The sequence below is a fragment of the Salminus brasiliensis genome, chromosome 7 (assembly GCF_030463535.1).
Source record: "Salminus brasiliensis chromosome 7, fSalBra1.hap2, whole genome shotgun sequence".
In the NCBI taxonomy this organism is placed as follows: Eukaryota; Metazoa; Chordata; class Actinopteri; order Characiformes; family Bryconidae; genus Salminus; species Salminus brasiliensis.
Window position 1 is genome coordinate 6,991,347 of NC_132884.1, and position 12,596 is coordinate 7,003,942.

The 12,596-nt window shown below is 41.4% G+C and overlaps 1 protein-coding gene across 1 annotated transcript in view; it reads right to left on the reverse strand.

Moving 5' to 3' along the window:
• Positions 1–12,596, reverse strand: part of myo10l1 (myosin X, like 1) — an 83,239-nt gene that overhangs the window by 23,351 nt on the left and 47,292 nt on the right. Inside the window, exons 4-8 of the mRNA XM_072683616.1 lie at positions 4,314–4,501; positions 2,746–2,880; positions 2,054–2,178; positions 461–474; positions 202–286 (exon numbers count right to left, since the gene is read on the reverse strand). Of these exons, the coding sequence (XP_072539717.1) occupies positions 202–286; positions 461–474; positions 2,054–2,178; positions 2,746–2,880; positions 4,314–4,501 (547 nt within the window). The remainder of the gene's footprint in view (positions 1–201; positions 287–460; positions 475–2,053; positions 2,179–2,745; positions 2,881–4,313; positions 4,502–12,596) is intronic.

A 12,596-nucleotide genomic window follows, 5' to 3' on the forward strand; every position in this document is an offset into this window, starting at 1 on the left:
TTCCCAAAATTACATCTAGTAGGACATGTGTCCTTAATTTCAGGGGACTCATCATGTGTATTCATGTACTTATTTTATTGTCTCATGTAGTGCTTGGACCCCAAAGACTGCACTTCATAAGCAACTCTGGAGAAGCATGCGTCTACAAACTTTTGGACACGTAGTGTATGTGCATGTGCATGTGTGTGTTCGTTTATTTACCTTTCTGCGCTTTATCTGCCCCACCAAGTAGAGCGTAGAAGATGTGATAGTTTCTCTCTCCTGGGTTCTGTCTCACCACACGGTTCTGGAATATGAACCAGCACAGACACTTATCAACTCCACAAAGATTGCAGAACCATTTCCCAGGTGACAAAACATTCAGAACCTCATCTCAACAAGGGGGCTTATGAGCTGATCCAGAAGGAGAACAGAAGAGAGAACACAGAACAGACAGGACACCTGATAGGTTGCTTGTTACCTTTTCGAGTAAATCTGAGCAGAAAAAGTCAAGGAAAACAAGGATTTTAGACACATTTGCCAAAACTGTAAATGTTAATATGACATGATACAGATTCCTTTCAGTAATCTACGAATATCAATATCAGTATGATCAAGTCATTTTACATTCCTACACAAACACACAAACACTTATGTGCATGAAGAAGAACCAATAAAACAGCTCTGAGAGATTGTGTAGAAGAAAATCCTGCTGTTTCTGAATTTTTTGGAGATTAAAAAATGAATGGATGGAAGTGACTGGAAAACACAGTGAGGATCAGATTAGGTTTACTAGTTGATTAAGGTGTAGGTAAAAATTAAGATTAGGTTTAGGTGTAGATTAAGATGTGGGTTAAGGTTAGGTTAAGATTAGGTTTAGGTGTAGATTAAGGTGTGGGTTAAGGATGGCTAAAGATTAGATTAAGATTAGGTTTAGGTGTAGATTAAGGTGTGGGTTAAGGTTAGCAGAAGATTGCATTGAGATTAGGTTTAGGTGTAGATTAAGGTGTGGGTTAAGGTTAGCAGAAGATTGCTTTGAGATTAGGTTTAGGTGTAGATTAAGGTGTGGGTTAAGGTTAGGTTCAGATTAGGTTTAGGTGTAGATTAAGGTGTGTTTTAAGTTTAGCTGAAGATTATGTTTAGGTGTAGATTAAGGTATGGGTTAAAGTTAACTAAATATTAGATTAAGATTAGGTTTACTAGTAGATTAAGGTGTAGGTAAAACTTAAGATTAGGTTTAGGTGTAGATTAAGATGTGGGTTAAGGTTAGGTTAAGATTAGGTTTAGGTGTAGATTAAGGTGTGGGTTAAGGATGGCAAAAGATTAGATTAAGATTAGGTTTAGGTGTAGATTAAGGTGTGGGTTAAGGTTAGGTTCAGATTAGGTTTAGGTGTAGATTAAGGTGTGGGTTAAGTTTAGCTGAAGATTATGTTTAGGTGTAGATTAAGGTATGGGTTAAAGTTAACTAAATATTAGATTAAGATTAGGTTTAGGTGTAGATTAGGGTATGGGTTAAAGTTAGCTGAAGATTAGGTTTAGGTGTAGATTAAGGTATGGGTTAAGGTTAGCTGAAGATTAGGTTTAGGTGTAGACTAAGGTATGGATTTGGATTGGGTTGGATTTGAAGAGTTGACTCCTCGTGGTGAGTTGATTATCAGTTGTGAGTCGAATCTGACAGTCCACTGCAGTCTTTTCCTCGTCACTAGAGGTGGAGCCTCGTCTGTGCGTAAAACTGGGTCGTTTTACATGTTGAAACAAACAACCAATGTGGACATTTTCACTGTGAGATCAGGCTGTCCTATTGTACAGTATTCACAGTAAACTTCATCACAGACAGGCTACGACCATCTGTCAGCTTTGACAACACTAAAATTGCACTGAATGGAACAGATGTACCATTACAATCCTTTTGGCTACGTTGGTTATTGTGTTGCCTGGTTGAAAAAGAAAGTAACAGTGACAGTTAAGCAGCCGCACTGTACAGGAATCGGCCAATCTACTTCAGAGACAGGGGCCATGGCAGACGCTCATTTTAATATAGTAGTATATAATATATATTATATATGCAGGATACAGTCAACGATGCAGCCTCCTTGGATGTTGCCACTCTGAGAGAAGTGTAGTTGGATGAATTTGCCAAAGCGGCTGGAGTTGTTGTTGTAAACAGTTTTGGCGTTCCCAAACGCTTCCATGATTGGACTGTAAAAAGAAATAAAGCAGAGAAAATTACCATGGTGTTCAGAGCACCATTTGATGGCCTCAAGGTATCGTTAGCAGACTTCGCTGCCCAGCACATCGCTGTCGCTGCCCAGCACATCTTATCTAAACTGTGTGGATGTATTATTTACACAAACACAAAGACGGGATTGGTATCGGCTGATACTCAGCATTAAGAGACTCAGATTCGATTGGTGGGAAAAATAACTTGATCGGGACATCCCTGCTGATAAGCCAAGGCAACTGGCTGGTGTCAAGGGCTGAATGACTCATCCTTAAATCATTAAGATCAGATGACTGGGCTAGAGCATTTTCAAAACGGCAAGGTACCACAGGACACCTTCAGATGTCTAATGGACCCCATGCTTTGTCAGGTTGGAGCAGTTTTGGTAGCTCATGTATAATGAACAGAAAATTAAGTAATGTCTGTCATAATGTCATAATGTTCTGGCGCTTCTGTATTTAAATATATATTATTAATATGTTATATATATATAAGTATGTGTAAATGTGTGTTTTAATGTGGGTTATGAGTGTTGATCTGATTACCTGCTCTGTACAATGGCCTGCTCCACGCGTGTGGTATTCTCCGTGGGTGGAGTTCCCGCTGAATTTTGGCTCATGACGGACAGAAACTGCAGCAGTAGTTTAGTGCTCTCTGTTTTACCAGCCCCACTCTCTCCACTGCACAGAACCACACACACACACACACAAACACACACAAACACAAACACGCCACTGACATTTAGCTGACATTTGTGTTTTTTGACCTTAGTGTCTTAATCCAATGCGATGCTGTGAAAGCTGATAATGGCCTGCAGGTTCATTCAGGCAGAGGTAATGTAATGTAGGATAAAGGCTTTGGTGCCAATAAGATTGGAACTCTGAGGAAGGTCTTTATTAGGTTTAGATATTCCTTCATAAGATCACACAATCTAGCCAACAAGTGATGGGAAAAACATGCAAACCGTGCAAGTCTAGGCGAGTGATACACTATCAACAAAATGTCATAATTTATTTATTTTGCTACACACTGCAGTTACAATGTGCCTAACAAAAGTCATTTGACCTTGCTAAGGGCTGGCCTACGTTATTTACGGAATCATAAACTGTTTATGGTGCAGCCATAATATGGACAGAAGTGCAGAAGTGGGGGGGGCCTTGAATGGAAAACTGTTACATAATTATAAGTTATATATAATTATGAGTTCAGTATAAGAAAGTGACAAACCATGAATCTAAAAATCCAACATAATCTAAACAGAGCAGGAAAAACCTACTTCCAAAACCCCTTTGAAGAATACGGAAGCGAGGTTAAAAAGGCTAATAGCTAACGGGAAACCACTTGGAGAAAGGAGAAGAGCCTGAAGCTAACTGTTCATGTGAAACCCAAGGGAGTGCCTGATAAGGATAAAAGGCTAAAATCTAATGCTAGGCTGACTGGAGAAGGGTGAAATACTGACCAGAAAAGGGTGCTTGGCTAAAAGCTAATACATTTGACCGGCTGCAATCTCTTCACCTAGCTAACTTGTACACTGCACTGTGAAGACACACTGAAGGTAGCAACACTATCCAGTAAAAATGACAAAATATAAGTAATTCTTAAAGTTATAGTGCTAAGGTATGCTAGGCTAGGTGTTCCTATGCTATGCTACGTGGCTACTGTGAGCCACTGCAGTAATCTTAACAGCCAATAAAAGTCCATTGTCCAAGTTTCTTCCTGAGGCAAAATAACAGGGTTGTAAACAGGCTTGTAAAACTGTATCTGAGCTTTTTCCATCCCAACTAAAGTCATATACTTAAGTTTTATACTTGTTATAAATGCTGTCTATGGCACTATTTTAAACTATTTATCTTGGTATTAACTGTGTGTTCGCCTGTAAAATACTATATAACACTAGAATCAAAACAAACACCGTAAAGTTATTGATATATAGGTCAGAAGAACACAGTTAGAAGAGTACAGATTTGGTTGCTGACTTTTCTGTGAACTCCAGACACTGTATGGATGTGATCAGTTTCATGAGCAGCTCACCTGATTTACTGTAATGAAGCTCTATGAAGATAAACCAGATACTGGATGGGAACTGGAAGTACACATGTATAAATTATCATACCTGATGAGGACACATTGGCTGTCGTGTCTTTTCCACAGGCATCGGTAGCTCTCGTTGGCCACGGCAAAGATGTGAGGTGGGAGCTCCCCCAGGTGATGCTGACTGTACAGCTCTACTGCAGACGGATCATACAGCCCCGCAATCTGCTTATAGGGGTTCACCGCTGCCAGGATTGAGCCTATGTTAGTCTGAGAGATAGAGAGAGAGAGTGCGAGAGAGAGAAAAGGTTTATTAGCTTTGCATCAAGTCCTTTAGTTGTGCTCACATTGAAATGAGCTGCACCCCACTGCCCACCATCCACATGCTGAACCTCTACTGCTAACGGTTTATTGCTGTTTGTACTGCTTAACAGGACAAACAAGGACTGCACTGTGCTTTTCTGAAATCAAGCCCTCAGCATCAGGCGTTTTTTAAAGGAACATCCAAACAGGCCTGATACAGTCTGAAAAAGTGGTGCAGAAGTTCATGAAAAGAAGCCCTCTCCAACTGTTAAGCATGGGGGTGGATTAATCATGCTTTGGGCTTGTCTTGCAGCTGTAAAAAGCTGAAGACAAATAGAGAAGGGCTTCTACAGCAGGATAATAAACCTAAACACACCTCAAAATCTACAATGATGGTTTTGCCATGGCCCTCATTGTCCACCGACCTAGACATCATCATAAATCTGTGTGTAGACCTCAAAAGAGCAGTGCAGCAAGACGGCCTAAGAATCTCACAGAACCTTTAGCAATGAAGAAGGGATAAAAATTTGCAGCAAAAAATGTTGCCAGCTGTGATACTTGGTCTGGGTCCCTTTTTTTTTTTGCATTTAAAAAAAAAAAAAAATTTAATTTTTTATTTTTTAAATAAATATTTCAGCTTAAACATTCTTTCCTTTATCAAATCAGGTCAGTAAACATATTTTACTTGATTAGCTGTTCACAGTAACAGATATTTTGACCAGAGCTGCCCAAACTTTTGGATGCCACTATAGATAAAGATTGCCTTCATAAAAGAGGTGCAGCGCCTCCCACCACAAGAGGGAGATAAAGAGTTGATCCATTTTCAGCCAATCATCAGTGTTTTGAGAAACAGAAACAGCCAAGAACCTTCAAAGCTAGTGATCTTTATCTAAATGATAAAAACCACAGAAATTGAGGTTGTAGGGATGTACTGGAATACAATAGGCACAACACTGTGAAAGAGCACTATTTAACTATGTGACAAAATTGACCTTTGTCACTGTAAACAGGCACGTATTTGTCACTGTACTAGGTACAGCGAAATGTGTCCTCCGCATTTAACCCATCTGTGGTAGTGAACACACACACACACTAGTGACCTAGGGCCAGTGAGTACACACACCCAGAGCAGTGGGCAGCCAACTCCAGCGCCCGGGGAGCAGAGAGGGTAAAGGGCCTTGCTCGAGGGCCAAACAGTGGCAGCTTGCTGAGCCCGGGAATCGAACCCACAACCTTGTTATCGATAGCCTGGCACTCTAACCGCTGAGCCACCACTGCCCATTGTGTTAGTTCACTGGTCATATTAGGCACAATTCATCATATGATATCCTTTAAATCCTTAAAATACTTAATTGGCTGCTGGCAAATGCAAAAACAGCTGGCAAATGCAAAAGCGGAAGTGTTACAGGGGTCAGTACCGTCTCCCAGTGAAAAGCACCCAGCTAGCTCAGAGATCCCCTCTGATGCCACGTATCACTGTGTCCATGTACTGTAATTCCAATTCATAATTGATCAAATTGATATTTGTAAGTGAGTTTTTTTGTATTTATATAATTTAAGACTTTGCGTCTGAATTTCTACTGTTTATTTCAGATCTGACCATTGTAATTGGATGTGCATGTCTGAGAACAGACAATCATATCAGTCCTTCAAGCACATTTTAGGTGCTCTAATATTATTTTTGATATGATATTACAAGCCTATTTACAACCCTGTTATTTTTACCTCTGAATGAAAGAAAGTACACTATTTCCTAGTCTTACTGGATAGCGTTGCTGTCCCCTCTGTGTCCAGTTGGCATGGGGTACAGTTAGCTAGCTAAAAAGATTGTCGTAGGGTCTGCTAGGGTTAGCTTTTAGCCTCCTCTGCTGGCCAAAGCAACTGGCCAGCCTCACTGGCTTCCCTACGATGCCTGGCTCCCTGCGGCTTTCCTGCGACACTTTTCACTGCTGGCTGTAGCATCCAGATATCTTGAGTGGCTATCCCTGCAAGGATCTGAAGAAGCTAGCTGTGTGCTGCGGCCACGTAGATACTCGCAACAGTGCTTCCTCCAGTCGGGCCTTCTCTGAGCGGTGCCTTACCCGGTTGGATCGCCTTAGCTTATAGCCTTTTTAGCCTTGCTTCCACACTCTCCTGCAGCTACAAATTATGGATGGGTAAATAAACGAGGTATACTTTTTGGGTTTCAGACCCAGTTTGAGTTTCCCTCTCATTCAGCTATGCCAGGATAAATATAGATTTCCATTCTAGCGCACCTTTAAATCAGCGGTTATTAGAACTGTTAGCTCATTAATATTGGGATTTTAATAGATAAAAGATAAAAGAATTGCCATTTCGCTTAAGCCCAATAATCTGCACTATATAAAAAGTATGTACTGTATAAACCTGTAAATCATCTAACGCTCATTTAAGACTCAGTACAGCTAGACTGACACCAACCTGACTGATTCCTAAACAAAATATAATAATATCTAATATCAAAGGTTCAGGTGGAACACCAGCCTATCAGCCTCTCTCAGTAATGTTTCACTGAGGTGGACTTGTATAATTTCCTGCGCTGTTCAGATTGTAAGGGGAAGAATATCATCACATAAATTACACGGCAAGGCATTTCATTACCAAACCAACTCACGTAAACGAGGCCGGCCAACTGCATTTGTGGCCTCTTATTAAAGGGAGTTATTGCATTCAAGCACACCAAAGAATCAAAGAAAACACTGTGCACCATCAATGCTGTCTGATGAGGTCTTCTCTACTGTGGAAAGAAGCATGAGGCAGGGTACATTTTGTGCCCTACAGCATTCATTATACAGCAAGGATGTCATTCTCCTGAGTTGGCAGTAGTGAACGCAGTCAGTAGTCATGTGTCAGTGCGCTTTAAGCAGGGCAAAACATACAGTGCAAGTCTAACGAATGCTAAAGACACCCAGTGTAGTTAGGCTGTAAATAGGCCAGCTTCATTTACACATGGCAATTAGGTCATAGTAATGTGGGTGAATTACACTGAGCTGTATGAAGCTGTTACCTTCAACAGAGACACAGACAAGCCCCTGGAGTTTAAATAAGGGGTGTAACGATTCACTGTGATCTTTTAGAGTTTATTAGAACCATTCAGACTGATCTCTGGTAAGCCATTACCAGCTCACCCAGATGGTCAATATGATATTGGGAATGTCAGAGACCCTCGCTGGAAACAGCCCACTGCCGGCTGAGGTTTTTGGAATTGGATCAGGATAGCCCACTGCGATAGGACACCCAGCCTGGTCGAACAAACTGTTGTTTGCCTTTCCACGGTTACCTTCTATCCCAGCATCTCCTGCACAATGTCCAGAATAAGGGACACAGTGTTCTACTGGTGACCCCATGGTGGTCCAACTTTATGTAGTGTCTGCTGGTAATGTCTCTGCTGCAAAGAGCTCTGTGGGAGCTCCCCCAGAAGAGGTCAGGTGTGGCACCTGTGTGTGGCTGTACTTTTTTCAGCTCTGGCTGCTCTGTCTAGTTGTCTGGCCCCAGCTGAAGGTTCCACTCTGGGTAACCATACACTATATGACCAAAAGTTTGTGGACACACCTTGTAATAAATGCATTCAGCTACTCTACATTGCGGTGGAGCAGTGGAACTGTGTTCTCTGGAAGGATGGTTCTCCAACCAATACTTTTGGAATAAGCTGGGAAGTTATGGTGGGGTGATGCGAAGGTGGGCTTCTAGCTTTAAAACACACACATGTTAGGCAACATCATGGGCCACCTTGGAAAGGGTTTTTCTTGGTCGACATCTGTGCAGCGACCACATGGTCTGCATCGGTAATGTCGTTGCATCAACTGGCCTGGCACTCGTCCCCGGCACGGGCTGCAGCTGAGCGCTCCTCGTGACATTGTGGGCACACGTCCATCCACTTGGAAATACCGCTCTGGCGGTCAGGAGATATGAAACATCACTATGATTATTTGAGAAGTGGATGACCACTAGAGTTCCTGGTCACTCGGAGTGTGCGAGAAGAGACGAGATCTCTAAAGACGTTTGCGAGCGAGCGAAGTCACGTTTGCCTGATTGATATTCTAATTCTCAGTGTGCAGTTTGCACGACAGAGGATTATCCACGTGTAAGTATCACCCTGGCGGCCATCCACCACTCACATAATCACAGTTACATATGTTTTTCCACAACCAATATTATTTCTGAGTGCTGATTGGTTTGAAAGCTGCTCAGCTCATTGGCTGAGTAAAGCAGGCCGTCTTCATTGGTGTCTTAAATGTACACTATATGACAAAAGTATTGGGACACCTGCTCATTCATTGTTTTAAAAAAAATCAAGGGAGTTAAAAAAGAGTTTATCCTGCTTTGGTTGGAGAAACTGCTTAGCCTGTCCAGATTTTGGAGCATTGCTGTAAGGATTTGATTGCATTCAGCCACAAGAGCGTCACTGAGGTCAGGATGTTTGATGTTGGATGATCAACACCTCACCTCTTCCCCAACTCCCTAACCATTGACTGACTGTGAGCTGTCTCTACTGACTCTACTGTTCAGGAAAGGATATCTTTTTACTAGATTTTGGAGCATTGCAGTGAGGATTAAATTCAGAGACAAAAGCGTCACTGAGGTAAGGATGTTGGATGATCACCTCATCTATCCCAAAAGTATTGGATGGAGTGCTGTCAATTTAAAGATCACAGTTCCACTGCTCCACAGCTCAATGCTGGGGGTCTTTATGCTGCTCTAGCCCATGCCTGGCGTTTGGCATGATGCCAATAGGTTCATGTTATCTGCTCCAGAGAGTCCTATTCTATTGGTAGTACTTCTCTACAGGGACTAGACAAGCTGTCTGTGTGCATTTGTGCATTCTTTAAAAAGGGTGTCCACAAACATTTGGACATTCATTTTGGACTCAGGAGAACCTCTATCATCTGACCAACAACTCTGTTCATAGTGCTGCAACACAGCACAGAAATTATAAATGGACAGTCTTATGAAGAACTTCTCTTTTTAATGATCAATTTTGCCTTTGATTAATTTGACAAATCACGGCAGCCCTACTGAATAATTCTCAGCACACACTCGGGGTGACGGGGTTGTAAAGGCTCTATATGAGTAATGCAGAACAGAGCGGGGTCATGGTGACTTAGCCCTGCCCCCTAAGGCTCTTGGACCGGAGAATTTGTGTGTATTTATTTAGGCCAATGAGGTTCAAGCCCTGTGGCACTGCCAGCCAATCACATTCACACAAGCCCCTGTTTGAAGAGGAAGACCATGACATGGCAGACGCTGTCATACCGTCACACTGTCAGCACTATCCCACTGGCCTCATGTATAGATGCCCAGAAGGCTTTTGTAGAGGCGCACACACTCACACACACACACAGCCTCCATTGGATATCAAGACTCTCTACAGTGGCTCACAGCAGTCAACTTTTTACAAAGGAGCTATAACATGGAAAGGGTTCTTTGAACAATGCAATAGAACCACTTTTGCAGAGCTTTTAAATTGGTAATGGACCTTAACCTTAACTCCTTTAGACCTTCTTTAAACCTTAAAGCTTCTTCACACACATATATTTTACACAAATATTATATATATATATATATATATATATATTTGTTTTTGTTTGTTTGTTTTTTTGTTTTGTTTTTTGTTTCTCTGCTGTGTTTCTCACACTAACTACCGCAGATAAATCGTAAAAGTCTAACCATAACAGTGTGGAATACAGTTTTACTGCCACTGTTACTTCATACAGTAATAATTCCAATACTAATTCCAAAACTGGACGCAGAGCTGCAGTGAAAACATACAGATTGAGCAGCTGTCTGTAAACAGAGCATGTGGATAAAACCATTACATAGCCAGAAGGCAACATGGCCACACATCGGCAGAGATATCACTCTAGTCTGTGAGTGGAGAGCAGAGTTCTATTAGTGTGAGGTGTGGGACCCTCATATGGACACAGGCTGAGTGTAAAATAGGAGAAATCTTCAACTAATGCTGACCCGCACCAGGCACCTTTTCATGCGTTTTTACAATCACAGACAAATTGGATTATTTGGTGTAAGGTGCTTAGGATATCTATCTTAACTCCCTTTCGATATGTTTGTGTTGTGGTTAATATTATCACATGTTTTTAGTCTTGCATAATGCAAATTCAACAATATGGTTCTGTTCAGACTGTGTCAAAATAAAAGTCACTAATACAAACAAAGCAGAAATACAAAATACTTTCAAATTGAACTCTAAAATTACTGTCTCATTCAAAGCCCTGCTGGTGACATCCCACATAAATAAAACATAAAGTCGTGGCCAAGACTTAGCAAGGTGTGGCAACGAAGACGTGGCCACTAGTTAACCCTGTAAACAGCCTATGGCCCACCAGAGTGGTATTACCAACTTCTACTACCAAAGAATAGCCCCACCAGTTTGTACAGAAGATCTTGGCTGGCCATGGTTTTATTTATGTGGAATGAGCTCCAAAGGGTACTGTCTTCCATTTGTCTCCTTTTTTTTCTTGTCTTCTTTTTTTTTGCTGATTTGAAAAATTATGGGAAACTGATAAGACATTTTCATCAAAATGTATTTTATTCTATTGCATTGCTGCTACTCTGCACATCCTTGGACTTTTATTGATCTTTTAGTTACCAAATACATAAACCAATCTCAAGCAAAATTTAAGCACTCATAAATCAATAAGAGTTATTTTGTATTTTAGCAATGTATAATCCGAATAATTGATTTTTACTTTCAATAATTGTTGATTGTTGATTGTTTGACTAGCAAATTAGTCATTTGTTGCAGCCCTAATATTATACCACTGTAACAATATGTCAACATCTTTTTCTTTATCTTCTCAAAATTTGTACTTCTAGAATGCTGAGCTGACCATAATCAAGGCTATGAAATTCAGCATGTTACCAGTTCTCATAGAAACAATGGTTGGATATCTTGGCGTGTTTATCAGCGTGTCATGTCTGTGGCAACTTCCTCTGTCTGCATAAAAACATTCCAGAAATAACTGACCACCCCAAAGTGGCATCCACAGCATTCATCATCGTTCACCCTTTGTTTGAGGTTCAAGCCCAAATGAAGAATCCAATCTTCTTCAAAGTCCAAATATTCTAAAAATGCCCACTGTATACTGTACAGTATCAGTTGCATTAAAATACACAGTGTGGGTAATATTCAGACGTAGGATGTTTTTCTTTCGGACAGGAAGCTGCTTTTCCCTTTAACCTCTGACTGAGATGTTTTGAGTTACTCTGTCTCGGTCAGGAAACTCCGGTCATTTTTGCGGACAAATGTAAGATGCAGAACCCAAGCCAATCCTAATAACACATACGAGATAAACTGAGAAAAGTTCTAGCTGTACAATGAGTGTGCTAGGAGTGTCCTTTATGGACAAAAGTATCGGGACACCTACACATTAAATCTACATGAGCTTTTATTAAATCCCTTTGCAGCTCTAACAGCTTCCACTCTTCTGGCAAGGCTTTCTACAAGATTTTGGAGTGTGTCTGTGGGAAGTTTTGCCCGTTCATCCTGAAGATTATTTGTGAGGTCAGACACTGATGTTGGATGAGAGGGCCTGGCTCGCAATGTCCGCTCTAGTTCATCCCAAAGGTTTTCGATGGGGTTGAGGGCTCTGTGCAGGCCAGTCAAGTTATTCCACACGAACTCACCCAATCATGCCTTTATGGACCACTGGGGAACATCATGCTGGAACAGACAAGTTGGAAGCCTACAATTGTCCCAAATGTGTTTGCTTGATAAGCTGAAGCACAACATTTTCCCTTCACTGGAACTATGGGGCCTAGGCCAACTCCTGATAATCAACCCCATAGCATTATCCTACCTCCACCAAACTTGGCATTAGCCAAACCCAGATGAGTCCATCAGACTGCCGGATAGAGAACCATGGTTCAATCCTTGGCATTGTGCTTGGTAATCTAGGGCTAGGATGGAGCCCCCACAGTTTCTGTGCTGATGTTAATGCCAGAGGAGGTTTGTAACAGTTATTGACTCAGCTGATCATTGGGGACTTTTATGCACTATGAGCCTCTGAGTGCTGTGCTTCTTAAA